Below are 25,628 nucleotides of genomic sequence, written 5' to 3'. Positions count from 1 at the left end.
TTTCAGGATGATTTCATCTCAAGACCTTTTAACTAGTTACACCTGCAAAGACCCATGTTCCAGGTAAGGTCATATTCTCAGGTTCCAGGTGGAAGTCCATGAATTTGGGGGCAGCTATGTTCAACCCATGATACTGCCCTAGAAGGCAGATCCCCGTCCCTGGCCACAGAGCCCTGTGCTCTGAAACACGGGCTCCCAGTCACAGCAGCCCAGGAGCAGATCCTGGCTCTGCCATTTTCCAAGCGCATGACTTGGGACAAGCCACCAGCCTCACCGAGACCCAAAATGATGGCCTCAACCTCAGGGGTTTGTTAGGGACAAAATTAAATCGTGCATTTATAAGGAATTTTAGTGGTATGTTAATATACTGAAACAAATAACGGATCAAACAAAGCCAGACTGAGGTCATGGCTCTTGCATCTTCCTGGAGTTTTGGGGCAGGAGATGCTGAATGATAAGCAAATCAGGTCCCCAGAAGTAGGCTCTGGGAGGGAGCAGGGACATGGGGACTTCAGGGACATCAAGAGTCTGCCCAATTTCTTTAAAAATACCTTTCTCTGTGATTTGTTGGATGACCACAAAATAGGGACATTTCCCCTCCTACGGGGGACAGTTTCTGACCAAGCCCGTAAAAACAGACATTCCTAAGAACATTTTTTGTCTCTCTTCTACATCTGTTTTTTCTCATTTCTGCCCCCTCTCTCCCAGGTAGTAATCTTTCTGGGATGATACTTGTCGTGTGTAAAAGAGAAGTAGGTGATGCATTTACCTTTCCGGGGTAACTCTTGTGGTTTGCTGTTAATTCACTTGTTACATAGTTACCGAACCCCTGCATGTGACTGAGGGGGGAGGAGTCCCTGCCCCCCCCATCCCCCCCCCCCGAGTTTGCAGACCAGGGCAGGAGACAGACAGCACTGAGATGCCACAGCACTCGAGAGTCAGTAGCAAGAGAGGGAAGTAGAGGAAGAAGGCTCACGCAGCAGGTGGCCACTAGGGAAGGCCTCCCCGGGGAGGAAGAATCTCGAGGTCTGTAAGATCTGAAAGAGCAAGAGCCTGCAGAAGGCAGAAGATCCAGCAGCCAGTAGGCACAGGTGTGCCTAGTCCTAGAGCAAGAGGGAGTGAGGCACTGGGTGCATCTGGGGTGTGGCAGAGGCAGGGGCCCTGGGGAGGAGCCCAGGGGCTGGAGAGACCAAGAGAGCTTTGCTTTGTCCTGAAGGCAGTGGTTGGCAGGGGGCAGGGTGGGAAGCCAAAGGTCCTGGGGGAGGGGGCAGGTGAGAGCAGGGACACAGCCCGGTTGTCCCTGCAGAAGGGGGACCCTGGTCCCCCTTTCTCGTGTGGATAAAGGGCCAGGCAGGAGGCCAGTGCAGGCGTCCAGGCAAGCAGCGCTGGCAGCAGGAGAGGGTAGGAGGGTGAAGAGAAGGCGGGCGTGAGCGGCCTTGTCTAGGAGGTTAGACCGACAAGCCTAGAAGGAGACAGAGGAGGCTGAGCTGAGCTTTGGCTCCTGGCTTGGGCAGCAGGGTGAAGGTGATGCTGTGCGCTAGGGAAACACGGAAGGAAAAGGGGATATGGGGAGGGGCACGTGGGTGGCTTCCTCGGTTAAGCGTCCGCTATTGGCTCAGGTCATGATCCCAGGTTCCTGGGTTCGAGTCTCCCACCAGACTCCTTGCTCAGCGGGGAGCCTGCTTCTCTGACAAATAAATAAATCTTAAAAAACTAAAGAAAGGAAAAGAAAAAGAGTGGGTATGGGGGAAAGATAAATCAATTCAGTTTTGGTCCTAGGGGAACTAATGACCTGGAAGGGTACCAGACAGCAGGCTGGAGACTGATTTGCACACGAGACTGATTTGCAAATGTTCTCAAGGTTGAGAACACAGGTGTGCTGCGACCACCAAAAGGGGAGAGTTGCCCAGCATGAGCACAGGGTCAGCATCGGGGTCTAGGGGACTTCCAGGGCTGTGGGCACAAGGACATGGAGACAGGAGAGAAATCAAGAGGAAGATGGTCAAACAGAGCCAAGTTAACACTGAGAGGAAGCGGGACGGTCAGGGTGGGAACCCCGTTGTGCACTTTGATACGGAAGCCTGATCCTGGAGAGAGAGGTGTCAGGTTGTAGTGGGGGCAGCAAGGGTTCATGTGGGGGACATGGAGATGGGAGCTGTCCAGTGCCAGGGAATGTACTGGTCTTGATTCTTGGGGTGGCAAGTGACAAACAATTCGGTCTGGCATAAGCCACAAAGGGACTCTGTCGGTTCCTGAGACTGAGGAGTCGGGGGGCGGTGGGGGCTGCTGCAGAAGCAGGCGGCCGGACGGTAAGCAGAGGAGTGTGATATCCCCGGACGGCGGTGAAGCTGGAGGACTGGGAATGAGAGTTTGTGTTGCTGAGGAAGAACGGTGGGCACCCATGGGGTGCTGGTCCAGGCCAGGCCCAGAGGGTGGTGCGCTCTCTGAGTAGCTCACTGAGTCAGTCCTTCCGCCCGCCCGGGCAGGGTGGGAGGAACCCGAGAGCCCAAAGTGGGTGGTGAGTTTGCCGAGGCCCACGACATTTTCATGAACAGCTATATCTTTGACCTTTTCTGAAACTTCTCTGCTCTTGGTATGTCACATTTTTGACTTAAAACCAGAGTTGTTTTCTGCTCTGCTGGGTGCCATAAATATTTTCATCCCAAATTACTGAAAGTTGCTTTTTACTGGTCGCACGGTTTCAGAAAGAAAATTTTCCTCTCCTGTAAAATATAAATGTGGTTTTTGCAAAGCACCCCAAGGCTGCTACCATGCTGAGAACCAGCACCGGAAGTTTCCATCTGACAGGTAAAGTGTTTTAGGGGGGAAGTTATGGCCAGGAGCTGCTCAGAGGGCTTCAGGTTAGCTGCAGACCTGGCTCTTGGTCACCCATGGGACCCTAGCAGGGGGGGGTCCAACCCGAGACAAGCAGACCACTGCCCTCAGCCAACGGATGCTTGATGGGCTTCTGCTCTAGGTCAGGCGACCCATGAGACTCTGGGGACACAGGCCTTGCTTTCTTGGAGCTTAACTGCTAGTGTGGAAAGAGGAGTCATAAACAAATGGCCACATACACCAAAAAGTTCTGATTAGAAACTGTAAAAAATACAGAGAGAGGTTATAAAATTGAGAAGTGTTCTGATTTAGATTTTATGGGTCAAGGAGGGCCTCTCTGAAGAAGGGCCATGTCAGCTGAGCCTTCAGGCTTGAGTAAAAGTGAGCCACGCTCAGCGTTGGAAGCAGAGTAGTCCAGGCTGAGGGTAGAGCCTGGGGAGAAACAGAACTTGGAGGGACAGAGGACAAGCAGCGTGTCTGGAGTGTGGTGAGCAGGTCATGGAAGGAGATAAGGACAGTTCCCACAGGGTCGTGCACAACATAGGAAGACTCTTGGATTTTTATCCAAAAATCAGGGGGCAGTGATACAAGCAGGTGCTGAGATCAGGGGTGAGGGTTTACTAGGCCTGCTAGGGCTACTGGTTGGAGAACACCCTGGAAGAACTGGGTCCAGGGAGAGAAATCCACAAGGAAGCTTTTGCAGTCTTCTCTTTTTTTTTTTTTAAATATTGTATTTATTTATTTGACAGAGAGAGCACATGCATAAGTAGGGGGAGATGGAGAAGTAGGCTCCCCGCTGACCGGGGAGCCTGATGCAGGGCTCAATTCCAGGACCTTGGGATCTGGACCTGTGCCAAAGGCAGATGCTTAACTGACTGAGCCACCCAGGTACCGCGAGGCCATTGCAGTCTACAGGGTGACAGGATGAAGACTTGGGCTGGGGTGGTAGAAGAGGAAGAGATGAATAGCATATGTGGGGAGAGGAAAGCCAGACATGCTCCAGGATCATGGATGCAGAAGGAACCAGAAGGTTCACACTTAGGAGGTTATGCACAGGTCATAAGTTCTCCTTGGACCTCTTAGTATCTGAGGAAGCCTCAAATCAGGAGCTCCTAATGCACTTGAATTCTACAGAAGACGGGGCAGAGGAGGCCATCTAGAATCCAAACTGTGGGATTCCTAGGGGGAGCATTTGGGGCACTACCTTCTCCAAACTCATCACCTCCAACCTCGCCCTGCAGTCTTCAGAGTGTGGACTTCCCCAAGGCACTTAACAAGAAAATGTTGGGGTTCGGGGAGGCTTTTGAGAGAGGTGGTATCCTTTGTCCAAATTGGGAGCTTGGAAATGTCCAAGCATCATAGAGTAGATGAAAGGACAGTGGACTGAGGGCAAAAGAGTTGGAGTTCCGTACTCCCAAGTGCACTGAGACCTTGAGCAAGCCCGGGGTGCCCGTCTCAGAAGTGCTCCCATCTCTGAAAGCGGGGAGATCAGGTCATCCCTTTGGACTCTAACCTTTCCTGAGCTCATGAAACCTATTATGAAAAAAAGTATGCATCAAAGGCGTTCTGTTGGAGGGAGATAATTTTATTTTACTTTGGAAGGTGTAAAAATATAAAAGAATACAAATACTGGGCACCTGGGTGGTTCAGTCAGTTGAACATCTGCCGTTGGCTCAGGTCATGATCCATGCCTGGGTCAGCCCCGAGTCTGGCTCATGGCTCAGCGGGAGTCTGCTTCCCCCTCTCCTCTCCCTCCCTCTGAACCTTCCCTTCTCGTGCTCTCTCTTTCTCAAATAAGTAAATACAAACTTTTAGAAAAAAAAATACAGATATTATGAAGTACTTATATAACCACCACCCTAAATTGACAACTATTAACATTTTGTCCTATTTTCCTCAAATCTTTGTGTAATTTAAAAAGATGTTTGTCCATAGCATTCAAGTACTTTTTTTTTTTTTTAAGATTTTATTAATTTATTTGGCACAGAGAGACACAGTGAGAGGGAGCTCAAGCAGGGGGAATGAGAGAGGGAGAAACAGACTCCCCACTGAGCAGGGAGCCCAGCATGGGGCTCAGTCCCAAGACCCTGGGATCATGACCTGAGCTGAAGGCAGATGCCCAATGATTGAGCCACCCGGGTGCCCTAGCATTTAAGTACTTTTTGACTCCTTCGGTTCTGAGCCCTTGCCCCTCCCTAAGGGAAAACACCATCTTGTATTTGGTGTCTCCTTTCAGTCCATTCATTTTTATGTTTGTCCTCCCTGGTGTTCATTGAGCTTCTTGGATCTACATATTTATATTTTTCTATCAGATTTCAAAATGTGTTCAGCCCATTATTTCTCCAAAATTTTTCTGCCCCAGTCTCTCTCATCTTTTGATACCCTGGGTATATGTATATTAGACCGCTTGATATTATCCCTAAGGCTCTGGGTTTTGTTCCCCTACCTTTTTTTCTCACCATGTTTCCACTTGATATTTTCTATTGTTCTGTCGTTAAATTCACTGATCTTTTCTTCTACAGTATCTAATCAGCTTTGAGCCCTTTCGGATTTTTTTTTACAGTTTCCTTTTCTCTTTTTAGATTCTCTATATGTTCCTTCATTAAGCTCATATTTTCTTTGAAATCCTTGAACATATTTATAATAGCTATTTACAAGTCTTTGTTGGCAGATTCTATTATCCATCCATTTTGGTAAACTAGTGTTTCTTCTCATTATAGGCTATGGTTTTCTGCCTTACTTGTCTAGTAATTTTTTTTTTTTTTGAAGATTTTATTTTTTTGACAGAGACACAGCAAGAGAGGGAACACAAAGCAAGGGGAGTGGAAGAGGGAGAACAGGCTTCCTTTGGAGCAGGGAGCCTGATGTGGGGCTTGATTTCAGACCCTGGGATCGTGGCCTGAGTCAAAGGCAAACGCTCAACAACTGAGCCACCCAGATGCCCCTGTCTATTGATTTTTTTATTGTATGCTATACATTTATAAATGCTACATTGTTGAGTATATTTTGTTGTCCTCTGTAGTAGAATTTGAATTTTGTTCCAACAGGAAGTCAGGTTACCTGGGGATCTGCTTGATCTTTTCCAGGCTTCTTTTTAAGTATATTTGGGACAGGTCTAAGGTAATTCTTACTATAGGGCTAGATTATGCATACTAATAAGGCATGACCTTTCTGGAATTTTGACTAAATTCTCAGGGTGTTCAACAAGATATCTCTACTCTGGATGTTTGGAACTCACACATCTCCCAACCCAGCCTTGTGTCATCTCTGGCAGTTTCTCAGCTGTTTAGAATTCAGCCAAAGTTGGATTTTTGGGGATTTCCTTCTCTGTAGAGCTTCCTAGTCTCAGGTACTTTGCCATGCACATTCTTGAGGGAGGAAGGCTCAATAGTCTTGCTGCCATAGTCCAGAAAGTACCTTTAGGCAGAAAGCCAGGGTGAGTGTGGGGGTTCACCTTGTCTGTTTCTCTTTTCTCAAAGACCACTTTAAATTTCATTCATTGTATCCAGTTCTATAGTTTTTTTATGGCAAGAGCCCTAATCTGCTACTAGTTACTCTGTCATGACCAGAAACAGAAATCCCCTTCTTTTGTATGTTTACACTTCCATTTTATACATTCCCAAAACAGCATATAGTAATACTTTGAATGTATTTTTAAATTTTTACCTAAGTGGTATATTGTTCATATTCTTCTATATCTTCCTTTTCAATTCAAAATATATGTTTTTTGGGGGGGATGATGGGCAGAGGGAGAGGAAGAGAGAGAGAATATTAAGCAGGCCCCAAACCTAGCACAGACCCCGAGATGGGGCTCAGCCTCACAACCCTAAGATCACAACCTGAGCCAAAATCAAGTCAGACACTTAACTAACTGAGCCACCCAAGTGCCCCTAAATGCAACATATTTTTAATTTTTCTAATTTAGAAATATTAGAAAAGTATTTTTCTAATATATAGTCTAATAATATTATATAATATATATTTTAAAAGACATTTTTCAAATATATTTTCTTATATAATATCACTAATAAGTGCAATAAAGAAAAAGATTTATTTGAGAGAGAACATGTGTGCCCATGTACAGGAGGGGGCAGAGAGATAGAATCTTTAAGTAGACTCCCTGCTAAGTGAAAAGCCAGACACGAGGCTCGATCTCATGACCCATGAGATCATGACCTGACCTGAAACCAAGAGTTGGACACTCACTCACTGAGCAAGCCAGGTGCCCCTCAACATATTTGTAAAGACATATGCACATTTATGTATTCGTTTAGTCACTTAAATATTTGGATGTTTTTGAGTGTGTATTAAGTGCCAGACACTGGATAGGCCATTAGCTCGAGATGGAAAAAGTTCTCTCATGGACCATAGAGTCTTGGAGGGGGGTGGTATAGGCAGATAATAAACAGATAAATAAGTTCATATGTAATGTCACCAATAAATGCGATAAAGAAAAATGAGGGGTGCCTGGCTGGCTTAGTCAGAGCATGAGACTCTTGATCTCAGGGTTGTGAGTTCGAGCCCCATGTTGGATATAGAGATTACTTAAAAATAAAATCTTAAAAAAAAAAAAAAGAAAAAAAGAAAGAAAGTGAAGCAGGGTAAGTGGATACGGTGTGGCTGGGGGAGTGCAACCAGACCAGGTTTCAGCAGAGGTGGTATTTGAGCAGAAGCCTGACCCAAGTGAAGGTATGAACCGTGCAGTTGTCTAGGGAGGGGAAACATTTTCGGGAGGAAGGCCTGAGTATGCTGGGGAAGGAAAAAAAAAACACACACACATGTGAAAGTTTTAAGGAAGGGCAGGGCATGATCTCATTTCTATTTGAGAAAGTTCTTCCAATTTCTGGATGGAGAATGGACATTGGGAGGAGGTGGGAGTCTGCTGTAGTCATTCAGGCAAGAGACAGCAGGAAATAATGGGGAGAAGTGGTTGTACTTGGAAAGGAGTTAACAGGCAGGGCCAGTGAAATTTACTGCTAGATCAGAAATTTTTTTTTAAAGATTTTATTTATTTATTTGATGGACAGAGATCACAAGTAGGCAAAGAAGCAGGCAGAGAGAGAGGAGGAAGCAGGCTTCTTGCTGAGCAGAGAGCTTGATGCGGGGCTCGATCCCAGGACCCCGGGATCACAACCTGAGCCGAAGGCAGAGGTTTTAACCCACTGAACCACCCAAACACCCCTGCTAGGTCAGTACTGAATGAAGAGAAAGACATTTAAAAAATGATGCCAAAGCTATTGGCCTAAGGAACTAGACAAATGAAATGCCCTAAACTGAGATGGGGGTGTTTTGGGTGTCAAATGAATAATTCTGCTTTGAACATGCATGCTAGGTATAAGAGAACTTCTAGATAAGGAAGGGTGGATGTCCTTAGCTGAGACTGGGATTGGAGCTCGTGTTTCTGTAGAATCCACGTACAGACGGCTTTTAAAGCTGTGCTTCTGAATGGGAAGCTACTGGAACTGAGTATGGAAAAGAGACACCTGAGCCCTCGGTATGTTGATACTTAAATGTAAGGTCCTCCTCTTAGGGAATCCAGCAAAAGAGACTGGTAAGAAGTAACCGTCGGGGTGGGAGGAAAACCAGGAGACTAAGGGATCCTAGAAGCCAGCAAAGGCAGGAGTGACCTGCCGTGTTCAGTGCTGCTAAGTGGGTAGCTGCGGATGGCATCAGTGACGTTGAGTAATGCAGTTCATCCATTTTTGGGGCTCTGTAGCTGTCCCTCCTTCCTCTGTCTCCCACCATTTAGGTGAACATTTGCGGTGATCATTCTTGAACAAAGCACTGATTCGAGCACATGTGGGGGTGTTTCTCTCTGGAGCCTTTCTAGGGATGGAATCACTTGATTATGAAGAGAGAGATGCACAGCTTCGACTTGACAAAGCAGTGCCAGATTGTTTCCCAAAATGGTGGTGCCAGTGTCAGTTCCTATGTTCAGTGTTCAAGAGCCCCCACTGTGTCACATCTTTGCCAGTATTTGCTATTGCAGACTTTAGAATTCTTACCATGCACATTTTCCTGAGTCCTAGTGAGGTTGTGTCTCTGCCATTTGGGTTTCCTTGTAGGTGACCTATCAGTACAGTTGCCTAGGGGCGCCTGGGTGGCTCAGTGGGTTGAGCCTCTGCCTTCGGCTCAGGTCATGATCCCAGGGGCCTGGGATCGAGTCCCGCATGGGGCTCTCTGCTCAGCAGGGAGCCTGCTTCTCCTCATCTCTCTCTCTGTCTGTCTCTCTGCCTATTTGTGATATCTCTCTCTATCAAATAAATAAAATCTTTAAAAAAAATACAGTTGCCTAGTTTTTAAAGGAGTTGTCTTTTTTTTTTTTAATTTGTATGATTTCTTTATATATTCTGGACACGGAACTAAACAATGCCTATTAAGTACATTGCAAATATGTGTGTGTCCCACCCAGTCTATGGTGTGTCTTTCTAGGGTTGTGTATGGTATTTGTGGGTGTGTGTGTGAGAGAAAGAGAGAAATATAAAAGCTTTTAGTTTTGATGAATGAAGTCTGTCCATTTGTTGTGTGTCTTATTTAAGCAACCTTTCCCTATTTGAAGGTCATGATGGTATTTGCTTATATTTTGTTCTAAGACTTCTAATTTTTTTTTTAATTTATAAAAAAAAATTATACCTGTTACAGTTAATACATCTGAAATTTATTCTGTGTAGGGTGTGAGGTAGGGCTCTTTCGTGTTTTTTGTTTTTTTGTTTCCTATCATGAAGGTCAGGTGTCCTGGCCTCTCCTGCCTTTTCCCACTGATCTGTACGCTATCTCCATCACACCCAGTGCCCTACTGGGGCATGGGTCTGATGGGGCTCTTTTTTTCCTGTTCCACTGATCATAGTCCTCATTCTTGGACCCTTACCCCAAAGTTTTCATTATTGAACTTTATAGGAAATTTTATATCCGGTAGGGTCCGTTGGGCAAAGGGAAGATTATTTGCTTTCTGCTTTGAAGGCATTTGTCTTTAAACCTCTGTCCATCACGCACTTTGAACAGCACTGGTCACGCTTAGGAAAATGTATTTGCTGCTCACATTTCAAGAACTGATCTGTGGCATGAAGGGGGCGGCCCTCCCTTTTCTGTGAAACTCTGGGTACTTTTACTTTTGGCTTTCCACACCCCTGCCCCGCCAACTCTCACCTCCGGTTTTTCAGGTTGTGATGTCTCTGAACCATGGGGCCGCTCTTCCGGTATTTACACGTGGTGGGTATTTTGTGACCGGGCTGTGGTACCGATTTCATTGGTTATTGCCAACCAGACCATAGTGACAGGCCTGATGGGGTCTGGGGTTTCCTGTTGCCTCACCGGCACCGGGACTCTGGATTCCAAAAATAAAAGCACGAGAAACCACCGTGACCTCATGGTCCCCGCTCGCCTGGTGCTCCGAGGGCCACAGGGCTCTCTTCCTCCCCGTGGCCTGGCCCAGCCTGGGCCCTGCTCCCCGCCAGAGCAGCGTGAGGTCCGAGCGGTGTGGACGGGCTCAGAGGCCTCCCCGCCTCAGCGCTGCCTCTGTTTCCCCTTTTCGCAGGCCAGCTCCCGCAGGGCCAGGGCGGCCCCGACCCGGAGGATGAGCAAGTTCTTGAAGCACTTCACCGTTGTCGGGGACGACTACCACGCCTGGAACATCAACTACAAGAAGTGGGAGAATGAGGAGGACGAGGAGGACGAGGAGCAGACGCCACAGGCAACCGCCTCCGGGGAGCAGGGCAGAGCCCCCGACCCGGCGGCGGCCCCCGACCCCGCACCCCGGCCCCCCCTCGACTTCAGGGCCACATTGAGGAAGCTCTTCAGCTCGCACAGGTTTCAGGTAGGCAGGCAGAGGCCCAGGATGCCTGGGGTGGGGTAGAGCCGCCAGCCAAGAGTCACGAGGCCGGGGTGGGGGCCCGTCTCTGCCAACGCCCTGTTCATGTGACGTCTGTCTCCTGAGCCCTAACCCTGGGTCAGGCGCCCTGTCCAGCGCTGGGCAGACCCCATGCCATCAGGGGTAGAGTCATGGTTCAGACTCAGTGCGAGCTTTGTCCCCTGACAAGGAACAAAATGTAGGCTGTCCATACTTGGACATGAGGAGGAAGGAGGCAGTGACATCTGACGTGAGGGGATGAGCGTTGACAAGGGGACACTCAGAGAAGCCAGACACGCAGGACCACCTGTTGTCTGAGTTCGTTGATGCGAAATGTCCACCACAGGCAAACCCACAGAGAGGACGGCAGACTGGGGGTTCCAAGTCGGAGGGCAGAATGGCAAGGGCCTGCTTAATGGATACAGGTTTCCGCGTGGAGTCATCGAGACGTTCCAGAACGGTAGTGGTGATGCTTGCACACCTCATGAGAGTGCTTGGTGCCCTTGAACCATATGCCAACTTCAGAATGGTTCACATTTTGTCACAGTAGCTTTAGGTTATGCAGGTTTTACTACCTACACAAAAAGTCAATGAAAAGGTAGACATCGGAGGCAGAGAAAACGTTCTTGCATTCATTTGGCCAATACCGAGTGTCTGCCCTGAGTTGAACAAAGCCAAGAGGGTCCTGCGCCTCCCAGACTTATCACCCTGGGGGTTTTGGTCTCCTATTTTGTGGAGTGATCTGCCTGGTGTAGCCCACCGCTGACCTCCAGGTGCGCTGAGGGGAGAACACGAGAGGGACACACGGACTTCAAAGAACAGCAAAGGGTTCAGTGTCTGTCAGCATCTTCTGACTTTGAAGGACAAACGCAGGCTGAGGCTGGTGGGTCCTGTCTCAGCCCCCAGCCCTGAAGTGGGCAGGCAGGTGTCTGGAAGCCTGTTCTGAGGGCCCCAGGAGAAGACAGGAGGGCCAGGACACTAGGGAAGCACGTGGCCCCTTGTCAGCCCAGGTCCCGTAATGGAGCCATTCTGGGGACCCTGTGGCAGGTGTCCTAAACCGAAATAAACTAGTCCCTCCCCACAGCTGACTTCCCCTCTGGAAACAGAAACAGCCCTTGCCTCTCCCATGGCCGCCTTTGTTCCAGGGTAAAATAGAAAAAAAAAAAAATTTTTTTTTATTTTGGTCTTTTTCTCGCTTTCGCATAGCTTAGAAAAATGAAACAGGCCAAACTCCCCAGCAGGCCTCACAGCTCAGTGCGTTCCTCTGTGGCTGTGACAGGAGAGGAAACATGATATTAAGTTGTTGGGGTTGAAATCCCAAACCCTCAATTTCAGAAGCAGAAGGAGCCAGTTTCCTTCCAGCTGCAAGGGGAAGCCGGGGTCTCCCTGCTCTGGGAGGTCCTTCGGCTCCTGACGGGGCCACAGGGCTGCCCGCTGAGCCAGGACCTCTAAGGACAGTCCTACTGGAGAAGCAGCAGCCTGACCATTGAAACATAATCAGAGATGCTTAGTCATTCACTGGACAGTTCCTTCTTGAACACTTTTGCAGGGGGGAGGCGGTGGAGCACAGAGCAGCAAGCATGGGGTACGCCCCTGTCCTTACTCTCAGAGGACCGATGGTCTGTGGAGAGGCAGGCACTCCAGGAACCATCACCCGGACTGATGCTGGTTGCAAGTGAAGAGAAGCCCTCTGTAGGGAGACAGAAGGGGGCTCTGAGAGATCCTGAGAGGAACACGTGACCTAGGACTGGGTGTCAGGACATGTGGTGGAGGAGGCGACATTTCATCTGACACCTGAAGGTTGGCCAGGGGTAGCCCTGTGAATGGTGAAGAGAGGAACTCTCCAGGCAGAGAGACTGTGTTTGCAAAGGGCCCAAGATAGGAAAGGATCTGCCGCACTCCTAGAATCGAGAAGGGTCCATATGGCTTACGAGTAGCGAGTAGAGGGAGAACTTGGTAAGACAGGAGGTGCTAGAAGGTCTTCTGTGGGCACTGGGCGGCCATGGAAAGTCTAAGTGTGTGGGCGGAGGGAGTGACATGACTGGATTTGTGGAGGGGCTCAGGGAGACCAGCATGGAGTGGGGACACCAGTTCAGGGCTTTGATCTCAGCCAGTAGAATCAGCACACGAGAGGATTCTGGAATCCCTTTCTGGGATACATTCTCTCTACTTGTTCCCATGGTTCGAAGCAGCCTAGGTGGCCCATTCAGGGTCTGGGGATTAGTTGACAGAGGCCAGGACCCAAGCATTGTAGTTTTGTGACCTTGGGTCAGTCTGTCTGGCTCCTGTTAACTGAGGAGCTCACATAAAGTTGGTCGTTATAGTCAGTAATTCAGTGGCATTTATGTGGCACTTCCACATGCTGTGCAGCCAGCACCACTGTCTCTTTTCCATCATCCCAAAAGGAGATCTGGTACCCATCATACAGTAGACCCCAGACACCGCTGATCTGCTGCAGGTACGGACTCGCCTGCTTTGGGTCTGGCTGCTGCTCTCGGCCTCATGGCTTTGCTGCACACTCCCACCGTGGTATGTGGCAGGGGCTCCTTTTTTTTTTTTTTTTTAAGATTTTATTTATTTATTTGACAGAGATAACAAGTAGACAGACAGGCAGGCAGAGAGAGAGGAAGGGAGGCAGGCTCCCCGCTGAGCAGAGAGCCCGATGCGGGGCTCGATCCCAGGACCCTGAGATCATGACCTGAGCCGAAGGCAGAGGCTTAACCCACTGAGCCACCCAGGCGCCCCAGGGCTCCTTCCTTTTATGGCTAAAAATTCACTCCGTTTTTGATGTCTCTGTGCCTTGGTTTTAGACCAGATGAGCTCTCATGTCCTGTTAGCTCTAAAATAAAACCAAGGATGAAGGAAGAAAGAAAAGGGAAAAACCACCCGCCGGAGGCTTGAATCTTTATTGAGCTACTGAATTTGGATATGTGTGAAAACGTCATTACTTTGCCGTGCAGTTTTCACAGTAAACCACGTGCTCAGACGCTTTAATTGCTGAAGCGATTAGCTAGGGGCTGAAGTGGTCAGGAGGTTTACTAGTCCATTTTTGCCAAGGCCTGTTCGGTTCACCTGAAGCTGCCGGCACTGGCGAGAAAACGGCAGATGATCCCAGTGAATCCACCTGAGCGTGTCGGATGGAGGAGGCAGGGTCCCGAGGGAGGCGGGGGGGGGGGGTCCCGAATTCCCAAGGGAAGAGAGGGGTCACACACTGTCTGTTGGGGTTCCTCCCGTTGCTGTTTCCACCACCCTGCCATTAGGGCCCCCAGCAGTGTCTTCACCACCTCTGTCGCGCTGGGTTCCCCACCGTCGGTGAGCGCGCACACTCCCGGCACCCTGTCCCCACCATCTGCCCATCACCCCCCCACCACGAGCCTGTTACGTGGACGGTGGACGTCGCTTAATCCCACTGCCTCAAGGACGGCAGTCCCTGGAGGTACTTCCATGACTCAGATCTCTGAGGCAGATCTTTTTAATTATCTATTGAGCATCTGTTCTGGGTGTACCCTGGCAAGAAAACCTCCAGAAATAGGAAAATTAAAACTTAAAAAAAATTTTTTTTTTGCCATCTAGGAATTAGCAGTTTGGCTTGAGAGATGCTGAGAAACAATGAATGAATACGGAGGGCCGGTGGTGACTGTCACTCAGTGAGCCAGGCAGAGCAGATCTGGGAGGACAGGCAGTGCCCCGGGGGGCCCGGGGCCGGGAAGGTGCGCAGCTGTGGGCAGCGGCTTCCCCTCCCTGGCATCTTCACCCAGTGGTTCCCCCAGAGGTGTCCGGCCCTTACAGATGGAAGGAGGCTCCCTTTTTAGGTCTCATGGTTTCTCTCTCCTTCCCTTGGTCTACAGGTTATCATCATCTGCCTGGTCATTCTGGATGCCCTCCTGGTCCTTGCTGAGCTCATTCTAGACCTGAAGATCATTGAGCTTGACAAGAATGACTACGCTGCCAAGGTAGGGGGCCAGCGGCCCGTTGATACCATTCACTTATGGGCGCCTGGGTGGCTCAGTGGGTTAAGCCTCTGCCTGGATCCTGGATCCTGGGATCAAGCCCCGCATCAGGCTCTCTGCTCTGCAGGAAGCCTGCTTCCTCCTCTCTCTCTGCCTGCCTCTCTGCCTACTTGTGATCTCTGTCTGTCAAATAAATAAATAAAATCTTAAAAAAAAAAATACCATTCACTTGTGTCTTTCCGGAGGTGGGCAGAGGGGGGCTGAGAACACCCTTCTGGGAGTACCAAGTCCTTAACAGAGTTGACTGGGTGCTTCTAACCAAAGAGCAGAGAAAATGTCTTCTTTCTTATAGCCAAGCATTTACTATAAGCAGGAAACCTCATTTCACTCGATGGCTCGAATCTCGAGTGGTGCTAGACTGCTGAGCTGAGGCATCGTCACTGCTTCTAGATAGAGGGAGGGTCTGACCAGGAAAGGGATACTGTCCCATCTTTAGTGGCAGATGAGCTATTTCTCGGCCTGTCAACATTCTGACGTGGTCCCCATGCTGGAGATCTGCCCGCTGTTTGTCCCCCAGTTCACAGCTGCTGCCTGAGCCCATCCGAGACATTTGTGCAGGCTTCCCAAGGCAGCTGCTGGCTCTTCCTCTGTGGCCAGCCCGAGGCCTTCCACAGATGGGTGAATAGTTTTCCTCTCCCTCTACTTTTAACATGATCAGGGACATACCTGCTGTACTGTCTTTAAAGTTTTGTTTTTTTTTTTTTTTTTCTGAGAGAGAGAGAGCACAAGCAGAGGGGAGGGGCAGAGGGAGAAGCAGGCTCCCTGCTGAGCAGGGATTTTCCCCCACAACCCCAACCCCAACCCCCCCACTGCCCAGGATCATGAGCCAAAGGCAGACGCTTAACCAACTGAGCCACTCAGGTGGCTGTCTTGTGCCTTTTCCCTCAACTTTTTATTATGAAAAATGACAAATACACTTTTTGCTACACTTGCTTTATCTCTCTCTATATATCCATAAATACGCTCATGTATTTTCAACCATTTGAAGGTAAGTTAGACATCAGGACACAAATACTTCAATATGCCTAAGAATAAGATCTTTCTCCTACAGAACCATAATCGCCCCTAAAAAATTATTAATAATTCCGTAATGAGCAGCTTATATTCAAATTTCCTCATTTGTCCCAAAAATGTTAAAATAGTTCTTGGTTTGTTTTTTTTTTTTCAAACTAGAATCCAGACTTCTGATACGATACTTGGTTATATCTCCTCAGGCTCTTTTAATTTAGAAGAGTTCTCCCACCTTTTTTTTTCTTTTACGGTTTTATTTGTCAGAGAGAGAGAGCACAAACAGGAGCAGCAGCCCGCAGAGGGAGAGGTGGGCTCCCTGCTGAGCAAGGAGCCGGATGTGGGACTCGATCCCCAGGAGCCTGGGATCATGGGCCTGAGCCGGGGGGCAGATGCTTAACCGACCGACCAGGCATCACTCTCCCGCCTTCTTTCCCGCCCCGAGTCCAGCCAGTCATCTCGTAGTGTGTCCCACGTTCTGGATTTGTCTGTTTCCCCAGAGGTCCTTCAACTTGTTCCCTTAATCCCCGTGCACCAGAGGTTAGGTCCAGAGGCTCCGTGAGCCAGAGCGTTCAGCTAGTGGGCTGTTTCCTTTACAGCATGGCATGTCACTACAGGGCTACTCGCTGGCATCACCAAAGGCAGAAAGTATGAGCTCCTCCACTGTCCAGGGCCACTCTCCCTTTGCAGTTAGAATTTGCCGTGCTAAGATCCTCTTCCCCAGTTCGCATCCACCGACGGTCACTGCCCAAGTCAGCGAGTACACTGGGGGATGCGAACTGAGATTTCTGGCATTCATTCTACATCTGGTAGGTGGGTGGCTTTGTTGGTTTTATACATATATAGAAGAGCTTCCTTTTTTCCCATATGTGTATGTAGCACCAAGGACTCATGACATTTTTTTTTTATTCATTGTATTACAATCATAGTCATTCTGTTCAGGGTCCAAATTGTCCTGCTAAATTTCGTCACCGTCTCTTCAGACTGATTGCTCCATCCTTTTAAGATGACTACGTAGTCTTTGAGCATTTCCTTGCTTTCTGGCCCCAAATAATGTCCCAGCTGCCTTTGTATTTTCCCTGTCCTAGAATGGAAATGGTTACTTTACTGAGAGCTAGTATTTCTTTTTTTATAAAGATTTTATTTATTTGACAGAGAGAACACAAGTAGGCGGGGGGGGGGGAGAGCAGGCTCCCTGCCGAGCAGAGAGCGCGATGTGGGGCTCGATCCTAGGACCCTGAGACCGTGACCCGAGCCGAAGGCAGAGGCTTAACCACTGAGCCACCCTGGTGCCCCAAGAGCTAGTATTTCTAAATCAAGATCCAGGAAGCCTCCTCAATTACCATCTACCTAAGTAATCATTTTTAGTCAATACCTAGGAGTCAGCCTTGGTCTTTAACAATTGCATTGCGCTCCCTATGGAGGGACTGTAAGGGATCTGACAGGTGCCCTCCAATAGAATTTCTATTCTATGAACAAGGTAGAAAATCTTATGTCTGCAAATGATGCTACAGCAAAGATCCCTACAACATGCCTTTGTGCCCGTGTGAGCAGAGCTGTGGAATGAAATACGAGCATTTGGAATTACTGGGCCGAAAGGCATGATGGTTTTCAAACCTGCGTGGCCCCAGTCAGAGAACAGCCCCTGGGGAGTTTGGGATGGGTCAAGTGCATTTGCTCTGTGGTGCCCAGGCAGGGGCTCTGCAGCCCAGCACATGTGTGCGCCCTGCTCCAGCCTTTGGGCAGCCCTGGATGGTTCTCACTGTGCCTCTTCTGTCCTCTCCAGGTCTTCCACTACATGAGCTTTGCCATCCTGACCTTCTTTATGATGGAGATATTCTTTAAGTTATTTGTCTTCCGCATGGAGTTCTTTCACCACAAGTTTGAAATCCTGGACGCCTTTGTGGTGCTGGTTTCCTTCATCCTCGACTTCATCCTCCTATTCCAGAAGCACCAGTTTGAGGCTCTTGGCCTGCTGATTCTGCTCCGGCTGTGGCGGGTGGCCCGGATCATCAACGGTATGTCCCCTGTCCTCTCAGGCCACAGAGGGACAGCTGGCTGGGTGGAGCCTGGGACTGGACCCAGAGGTCATGGTTCCTCCTCTTCCTGGCTAGTGTTTTCTAGAGAAAAAATGAAGTGGTCTGATTCGGTGTCCCACCACTGCCTCTGTGGCTACAAATTCATACCAAGTTACAGATCCTTTAAGAGGAACCACTTTTCTCCATTAGGCCTCGTTTCCATGATTATTAGAAGATATTTGTAGAAAGGGTCAGACTAAGCTTTGATTAAGTTCCTCCAGCTTGATTCTGAGAACACCTTTGTTTTTAATTTGGTGTTTCCTGAAGAATGTTCTACCGAATCCCATCCCCCTGAGAAGGGCACCATCCAGAAGGGGAGAAGTAAGCCGAGAAATGCTGGACACTAGATTCTGCCCCTTCAAGGAAGTCAGAGCACTTGTGGGCATGAGGAAGACTGAGAACGCCGAGTTCCCCAAATTGACCAAGTGGGGAAGTAACACCTGTTAACCCGTTGTAGACTTTGGCTGTAGGGAACACTCTTGGGGAAATGGTGGAGGTCCTGCTCCTCACACACACCCTCGTGGTGTGGGGAGGCTCCGTGTCTGAGAAGCCATGTTTCTGCTGTTAACTGCTCAGCTCTTGGGGAACGAACCCTAGTCAGAGGTGCCCAAATGCTGTGAACCCACCCCATGAGAGTCACCTCCAGTGCTTCTGGAAGTCTGGTATAGACCGTTCACAGGGTGTCTATTTTTGAAGCGCTACCCAGTGATTTGGGAGTCCCTAGATGAGGGCCCAGCACGACAGGCTCAGTCATCGCCAGGGAGCGAGTGAGGCAGGCCTGTCCGACACAGCGCTCTTTCACTGGGCAGCACAGTGGGCCCTGTCCCAGCCTCGCCTGCTGGCAGGAGTGTCACGTCTCCAACACAGGGCTGGGTGAGGGGCTCTGCCCATGGGCACCGGGGGCTCCCCCTGGCTTTAGAAGCCAGTGTGGATCTACTCATGAAAGCCCATTAAGAATATTCATTTGGGCTCTGTCAAGGGAAGTAAAGGAAGTTTTTCCACTTACTATTGAATATGCTTATGTTAATTGATTACTCATTTAATAGAAAAACGCTCTGTGCAAAGGTTATATATCACGGAGGTAGATAAACCATTACGGTGAACAACTCATGAACACAATTACTACCCTTTACTCTTGTATCACACCATGGTGAGATTTGCTTTTGCGGATAAACCAAATCCCTGAGATTTGTTCATTTCCTTGGTCTGGATGGTGGCAGGCCACAGGACTGCCTCACGCCCGCTGTGGCACTGCCATCACATTTTGTGGCAGGACATGAGAGGTCTAAAAAAGCAACACAGGGTTCAGTTGGACTCAGACAACCAAGAATGCCAGCGACCAGGGGCCAGTGCTCCCGGGCCTCACACCCACCAAGTCCAGACGTGGTCGCTCTCCCTTGGAAGGCCCCGAGCATCCCCAGTTGCTGCACATTCTTTTGAGGCCACGTCCCCACTGTGACTTGGGCATGTGGGAGCCATCAGACAAGGCTGATGTCCCCTCTGTTGGCCAAGCCTTAGCTGTTCACCTGACAGCTCAACTCAACTGGCTGTGCCTGTGGGAGGCGGAAAACCAAAAGTGGCAATCTCCCGGCTCGGCAGCAGCGCTGTCGTGAACAAGCTCTGTGTGAGGGAGTTTCACACTCATCTGGCCAAGTGACCAGTAAAGGATTCCTTGGCCCATGTGAGCGGGAGGGAAATATTTCCCGACTGGTTAGTGAGGAGCTCAGAAATGAAAAATCTGACCTTCCTGGTTCTAATGCCTTTAAGCGACAGACCGTTTTGTCTGCCACCACTCTGCCCAACTGCTGTACACACTCAGAAGGAAGACGGAGGTTTCTTTTCAAGTGGTTAAATCACAAACCTGTATCACTGACACCCTCAATTATTTTACAGGAATAATTATCTCAGTTAAGACACGTTCAGAACGGCAGCTGCTGAGGTTAAAACAGATAAATATACAGTTGGCCGCCAAGATCCAACACCTTGAATTCAGCTGCTCTGAAAAGGTAAGAAGACACTTTGGGAAAATGCCGGTGCTTGTCCCTGCCAGGTCCTTGCTCGGACACTGCCCTTGGCTCAGTTTTCCTTGTCCTCTCAGATTAGGCATCGCCTCCTTCCCCAGAGCTGTGCCACGTGCCCCTCCCTGAGGACCTCTTGTCACTGCTGTCCCCCGGCGGACCCCAGCTGACTGTGGCAGGTCCGCTGGCAGACCCCACCAGGAGCGGAGCATTCATTCAGTTTTGCGTCCTTGGGGCCCACTGGCGAGGTGCGGCAGGTAAACTGAGTTATGTATCTGCTTTTGTAATGACAGGAACGAGAAATTGAAAGACTGACCAAGCTATTGAGACAGAATGGACTCCTTCCTGAGGTCAACTAGACCTGTGCCTGCTCCATCCCAAAGAGAAGACCCCTGCCTCACGGGTGTGTACCTCTGAAGACAAAGACAGCTGCCCGCCCCCCGGGGCCATTTGGGGGGGGGGTTGGTTTGATGCTTTTGCCTCCCCCCACCCAGCTCCGGTTTTGGGGGCCCGGAGGAAAGTCTGTGGGAAGGCTTGCTCTGTCTTGGCATGACCGAGAGAGCTTCCCACCCCATTCTCACCACGTATCACAATGTACCACAAACTATGTCTTCCCACGTTGAACTCTGGACTGTTGCTTGAAAATGAACGACAAAGCTGGAAAACTACAAAGTTGTATATAAAATTTAATCTCATCAAATATACCTTTTCACATTTCGCATGTATAAGGAACCAAGGCGTCCTCTCCTATGAGCATTCTGAAAGACAAAAGAGGAAAGGAAGCTACCTTAGCTACCAGCCCGTTCTAGAAAAGTCTTACTGTCTTAAGCTGTTCTAAACAGCTCCTCCCCATGCAGATGCCGCCAGAGGCTGTTCTCAGGTGCGCAGGCCCCTCGTCCATCCGCAGCCTCCATCTTCTAACTGCTCTACCTTGTTCCACCTCCTGACAACATTTTTCTCAATTACTGTACAATTAACATATAAAAGAAACTCCTTCCCTTGGGCCCTCCTGCTCTGTTCTTTCCGGCATCCACCGCTTGGAACTGCTCTGCGGCATCCCGGGCAGCCCACCACATGGAGAGCTCCGGTGCCTGCCACTGAAACCGCAATTAGACCCACGACCCCACAGAATAAAGACACTGGGGGCAAGATCCCCTCATGAGGCCGAGTCCTCTACTTGCAGGATTTTATACACAATATTTTGCTACTTTTGTACTCGTTTCTGTGGGACCTGAAAAGAAAAACCTGAACCACAAACAATGAGTATTTTAAAAATAACTCACGCTGAAGCAGAGGACGCATAAGCTGGACAAACCCTCGACACCTGCTCTACTTCGGGGTCTGTGCCCTTTACCATCGTCCCAAAGGTGCAGTTTGGTTTCCGCATGTGACCTACGTGCTGACGGGACTGGAAATCACCAAGACCAGACAGTGCCCCGTTCTAAGGTCCAACCGAGGAGAACAAAATTTCCAAAAGGAGGGGAGTGAGGGCGGAGGGGAGTGAGGGCAGAGGGGGGTGTGCGGTCGGAGGGTAACCCCATGGGTCAGAAGCAGAACACCAGGATGTCTCCAAGGAGTCCAGGCCCTACAGCACGCGATTCTAGAGGCGATTAGCAACTTACGTCAGACAAACGGAAAGAAGAAATTAAACGGCAGCTTGGCGTTGATGGTTGGCCGAGCTCGGAAGCCTGCCTCGGCAGGTGCAGATGCGTCCACAAAAGTAACCGCCGTGGAAATGAGAACCGTCCTCTCGCTTCCTGAGTTGGTCTGTAACGAAGAGAGTGTTGCAAGCCCTGCCTTGCGCCGTGCGCTCACGTGCTCAGGATAACAAACCGGGACAGGCCGCATTCCCTTCGGCCCGAGCATGGTCGGTGCCTCTCCAAGGCATGCGGCGGGCTCCTCGGCTGCTCACTTGGGTGATGGAGTTTTTCCCTAGGTTGTCCTAACCCACCAGTGTCGGTCACAACTCCATTTCCGAAGAACTTTAAAGATCAAATCTGAACAAGAATGCTAGTGTCGACTGCTGTCAGTGGGATTTTTTTCTCTAATAAAATGATTGCTGAATTGTTTTAAGAATTCAGATTAAAGTTCAAAAATGCTCTCACGAAATAAATTTCATTATCACACTTGAGTTTTGCCTGGACTCACATCCTTACCCAGACCTTGAAACCCAAGTTAGACCTACCTCCGGAAAGGAAGAGGACAGGAGACTTGCGGCCACATTTACTACTTTAGCTTGTGGGTTTAGTAAGGACCCGTATTTAGTCCACTTCACTTCTATCACCAAAGCCACAGGGAGCTGGCAAGAGTCCTACACAACAAAATGCCATTAATCAATCTGAACATTACACAACCTCATGTCAGACTTAATCTGCAGTTCAGAGTTTTAATTATAAAATGTTTCACATATTACAAAATGTTCTGAACAAGAGAGTGAAGAGACTCGAAGTTCAGATAAAAACAGCTGAGAGCACATATTTTCAAGTACTCAGTGCTCCAAAAATATTTTAACACCTAAAGCATCATTTTCCATCCTCTCCTGTTTCGGAAGAAGCCGGTATTACTTGGAAGTTGTGGAGCTCCCAACATCAAACCATGGAACCTTGGGCCTTAACAGCCTGACCTCATCCAGCTCAGAGATTCCCGAGGAGAGAAGCTGGCATTGGGTGGGGGGGGGAGGGAGAGGATGGCATTAGTCATAGAAGTTAAACCCAATTGCTATCCACAAGAAATAGAAATGCTTTCCTTTATTTAACCTCATCACTTGGCGATTAAGCTGTTACACGGGGTTGGGGGGGATGACACACAGTGGAGTCCGTGAACGGTAAAAGATACGAACTCTGAATTCTCCGTGTGACCCGAGCAGGTTGGAGATGTGGGAGCGGGCCTGAGGCCTCTGCCCCGGGAAGAGTGGCCACGGGGGCCAGGGCCTTCCCAACCTTGTCCCGGGCCTTTACATCGTGTTTGTTGGCAAATGTGATAACCACTGAAGCTGCATGACAGGTAGAAAGGAATTCTACTGTAAAATTCTACTTCTGTGTATGTTTTAAATTTTTCCACAAAAACAAGCTTTTTAAAATATGCCTCTTCAGGGCATGAAAAGCTAGCAAGCCTGCTAAATTTGGTTCCTGCCAAAAAGGCACGGATGGAACTCCTTAGCTGGGAACTGCCTTTTAGGAAGGTTGCAGGCTGGAAAAGTCGGTGAGGATCTGTTATTAGAAGAGGCAACACGCAGCCAGCAGACGCGGGCCTGGCGCAGGCTCAGGGGCCGCTGCCCCCTGAGTTTCCTGCAAAGTAGGTGCAAAATCCGCTCCAGGCCTCTGAGCTCCCTGCACCAGCACAGACCCGACAGTGCACATGTCCACGCTGCCTCTCCTCCCAACCTGTTTTCCCTACTGAGGGGCCAGCAACAGTGTCTTCGCCCGTCTCTCAGAAGCCAGAAGCCAGAAGCCAGGCGCCTGCTTCACTGAGGCCGCAGAACTGAGCCAAGACTGAGCAGCTGAACAGCAGGGACTGAGTCATCAGCGGGCTCTGCTGGGGACTCAGGAGGAGGGCCGGATCAGAGCTGGAGAGCGAGTGCTCACCCCCATTGTCCCCCGGCTATAAATATGCTAAGCAGATAATGAGAGGCCTGAGAAGCTGCCACCAGCAAAAGCTGGGCGATTACAGGATAAGCGGGAGAGCGAGCTGCCCACACTCTGACGGCTGAGACAAAAGAGAAAGGTGGGCAAAGGAATCACGTGTGATCAGGAACCTCTTTGTAGGATGTCGACTTCCATTAGACTCTTCGGGGAACTTTGGAATGGAAAGCGCTCATGCGTGGGCTGCCTTCATAGACCAGGGCACAACGGCTGGGATAGCGATGCCCACAGGAGGAGTCTCGCTTCTTGCCACGGTCCTCACACTCCTCTGTCTCATGACGATGCCTCATGTCACACCAATGATCACAGGAGCAGTCAGGACGGTGGTGAATCCCTATGTTTGGAGCGACCCCGAGGCCCCACAGATGTCACCTCATTGAACTCAACAACCACATGAGGCTGATACTAGAGATCTCACTCCCTATTTCACAGACGAAGAAATAGCTCGGAGCCTCAAAGGCAAGAGAGCTAACAAAGGGCAGAATCAGTTTTCCAGACCCAGGCCCATCTGATAACAAAGCCTGGGTTCCTGCCCAGAGCCACCCGCTGCCTCAACAGGTGGCTCCCCCAGCTGCCTCTACCCCCCCCAACCCCGGCAGCAGGGGGGGGGGGGGGACAACTCACAGGTGGCCTTCAACTTCCCCTTTACCTTCACGTGGGATGCCTGGGTGATGAAGTGGACCGGTACCCAGTCCAGCACATCCTGGGCCTGGGAATTTCCGAAAGGGGCCACATAGTCCGGGAAGCCTTGGCCCTGCAGGAGGCTCTTCACTCTCCGCACTGCGAGCTGGCACGTCATGGCTTTGGGCAGTCTTTCGGGAAGGAAAAAGAGGCCAGTGGAATGGGGCTGTTGTTCACTCCAGCTGTTCTCTCGGGCCTCACCAACACGCATGCCCTCACCAGTTGCCTTATTCTCTCTCTCCAAACGGATTATTTGACAGAATCCAAATCTCTAACTCAGAAATCCTGGTTGGCCAGGGAGAAACAAAACAATGTTTCCCAAACTGCATTCCATTGAGAGGCTCTGTACAAGGAGAATTCTGTGGCCAAAAGTTTGGGAAATATTGCATTCCTTTGTCCCTCCTGGAGCACACCATATTAAAGGCTCTTATATTAAAGACTCACCATATTAAAGGCTCTGAGAAATCCTTATGGTAAGGAATTGTGTTTTTCACTTCAATCTGGTGTTCCTCAAACACATTAACTGTACCACAGACATATCCCTACTGACTCTTTGGAAATGTAATCCAAGGAACACCTTCTGAGAAATACTGGTCTAAATGGATCAGAACCAGTAATGTAAATGGTGTCTGTTAGTCTAACAAAACAATGATGTAATTATCCTGGGGGGACATAGTGGCTGTGTGGTAGGGCAGGGGAAGAAAGGGGAAAGAGACAAATCCTTGTCTTCCATAGTGGGAACTCAACAATTCATAAAACCAAAGTGTTAGGAAGTAGTATTACTAGGAAGTAGGTTATCGACAGATTTGGCGGTAAATTTCCAAAAAACCAGTTATAGGAGCTGCAAGTGATTGCCCGCAGAGTGGGAGAAATGAGGGTAGGAGCTGGCATCTTTATAAGCCATGCAGGGCTGCTTGACATTTGACACTATATATATGTTTGATAGGAGAAAGATAAAAACAGAGGTCACATTCAGGCTTCTGCTCCTTGGGTTTGCTGCAATACGTATATTAAGATTCAGAAATACTGGAAGGACTTTCAAGCAAAGTATTTTTACTGTGACCTCAAGTGCTGTGCAACCTTAAAACCTACAAAAGCCTTGGGATTTGTACCCTGCCACATGTGACCGGAAAAATGACTGCAACAGTTTTCCTCTGGATCACGACAAACGGTTTATGGTTGTGAAAATTACAATTAGAAAACACCAGTACAGTCACTAGTGCTAATGGGTCACACCGTGGCTTTCACAGGTGCTCACTGGCTGATACGGAGATTTGATCAACTCAGACAAGTTCCAAAAGCAGCAAGTTCTTCTCGTACCTTAGTTTACAGCCAGACTGCATGTCGTAACCAAATAATACTGGGGCCCGGATCCCCTCCACTGCGAAGCAGTCTTGCTCGGCTAGGCTACGAAGAATAGTAAGTTGTCCGAATCTGTTCATGGTCTGAATAATCCCAGATATTCACAGAAAGTTAAGGGACTATCACCCAGGACTAAAGCAGTCTGATTC

General features: G+C 49.3%; 2 protein-coding genes across 12 annotated transcripts in view; one reads left to right on the top strand and one right to left on the bottom strand.

The window, feature by feature from the left end:
- Positions 1-21,926, top strand: part of HVCN1 (hydrogen voltage gated channel 1) — a 36,664-nt gene extending 14,738 nt beyond the window's left edge. For 2 of the 7 annotated variants that reach the window (XM_045073729.1, XM_045073724.1), the window contains 3 exons: positions 10,370-10,648; positions 14,530-14,634; positions 17,486-19,723. In XM_045073729.1, the coding sequence (XP_044929664.1) occupies positions 10,409-10,648; positions 14,530-14,634; positions 17,486-17,962 (822 nt within the window). In that variant the 5' untranslated portion in view covers positions 10,370-10,408 and the 3' untranslated portion in view covers positions 17,963-19,723. Of the gene's footprint in view, positions 1-6; positions 1,642-9,995; positions 10,045-10,369; positions 10,649-14,529; positions 14,635-17,485; positions 19,784-20,088 lie in introns of those variants that run through there. The other 5 variants (XM_013056538.2, XM_045073725.1, XM_045073727.1 and 2 more) reach the window with 5 other exon arrangements.
- TCTN1 (tectonic family member 1) overlaps positions 20,469-25,628 on the bottom strand; it is a 30,019-nt gene continuing 24,859 nt past the window's right edge. For 3 of the 5 annotated variants that reach the window (XM_013056530.2, XM_013056532.1, XM_013056531.2), the window contains 5 exons: positions 25,438-25,578; positions 24,086-24,248; positions 21,981-22,106; positions 21,418-21,562; positions 20,469-20,553 (listed from right to left, as the gene is read on the bottom strand). In XM_013056530.2, coding sequence (XP_012911984.1) covers positions 21,419-21,562; positions 21,981-22,106; positions 24,086-24,248; positions 25,438-25,578 — 574 coding nt within the window. In that variant the 3' untranslated portion in view covers positions 20,469-20,553; position 21,418. The other 2 variants (XM_045073722.1, XM_045073723.1) reach the window with 2 other exon arrangements.

Source organism: Mustela putorius, unplaced genomic scaffold (assembly GCF_011764305.1).
Source record: "Mustela putorius furo isolate JIRA1106 unplaced genomic scaffold, ASM1176430v1.1 tig00537248_pilon_pilon_pilon, whole genome shotgun sequence".
NCBI lineage: Eukaryota > Metazoa > Chordata > Mammalia > Carnivora > Mustelidae > Mustela > Mustela putorius.
Note: the sequence above shows the minus strand (reverse complement) of the source record. Positions and strands in the feature narration are given on the sequence as shown.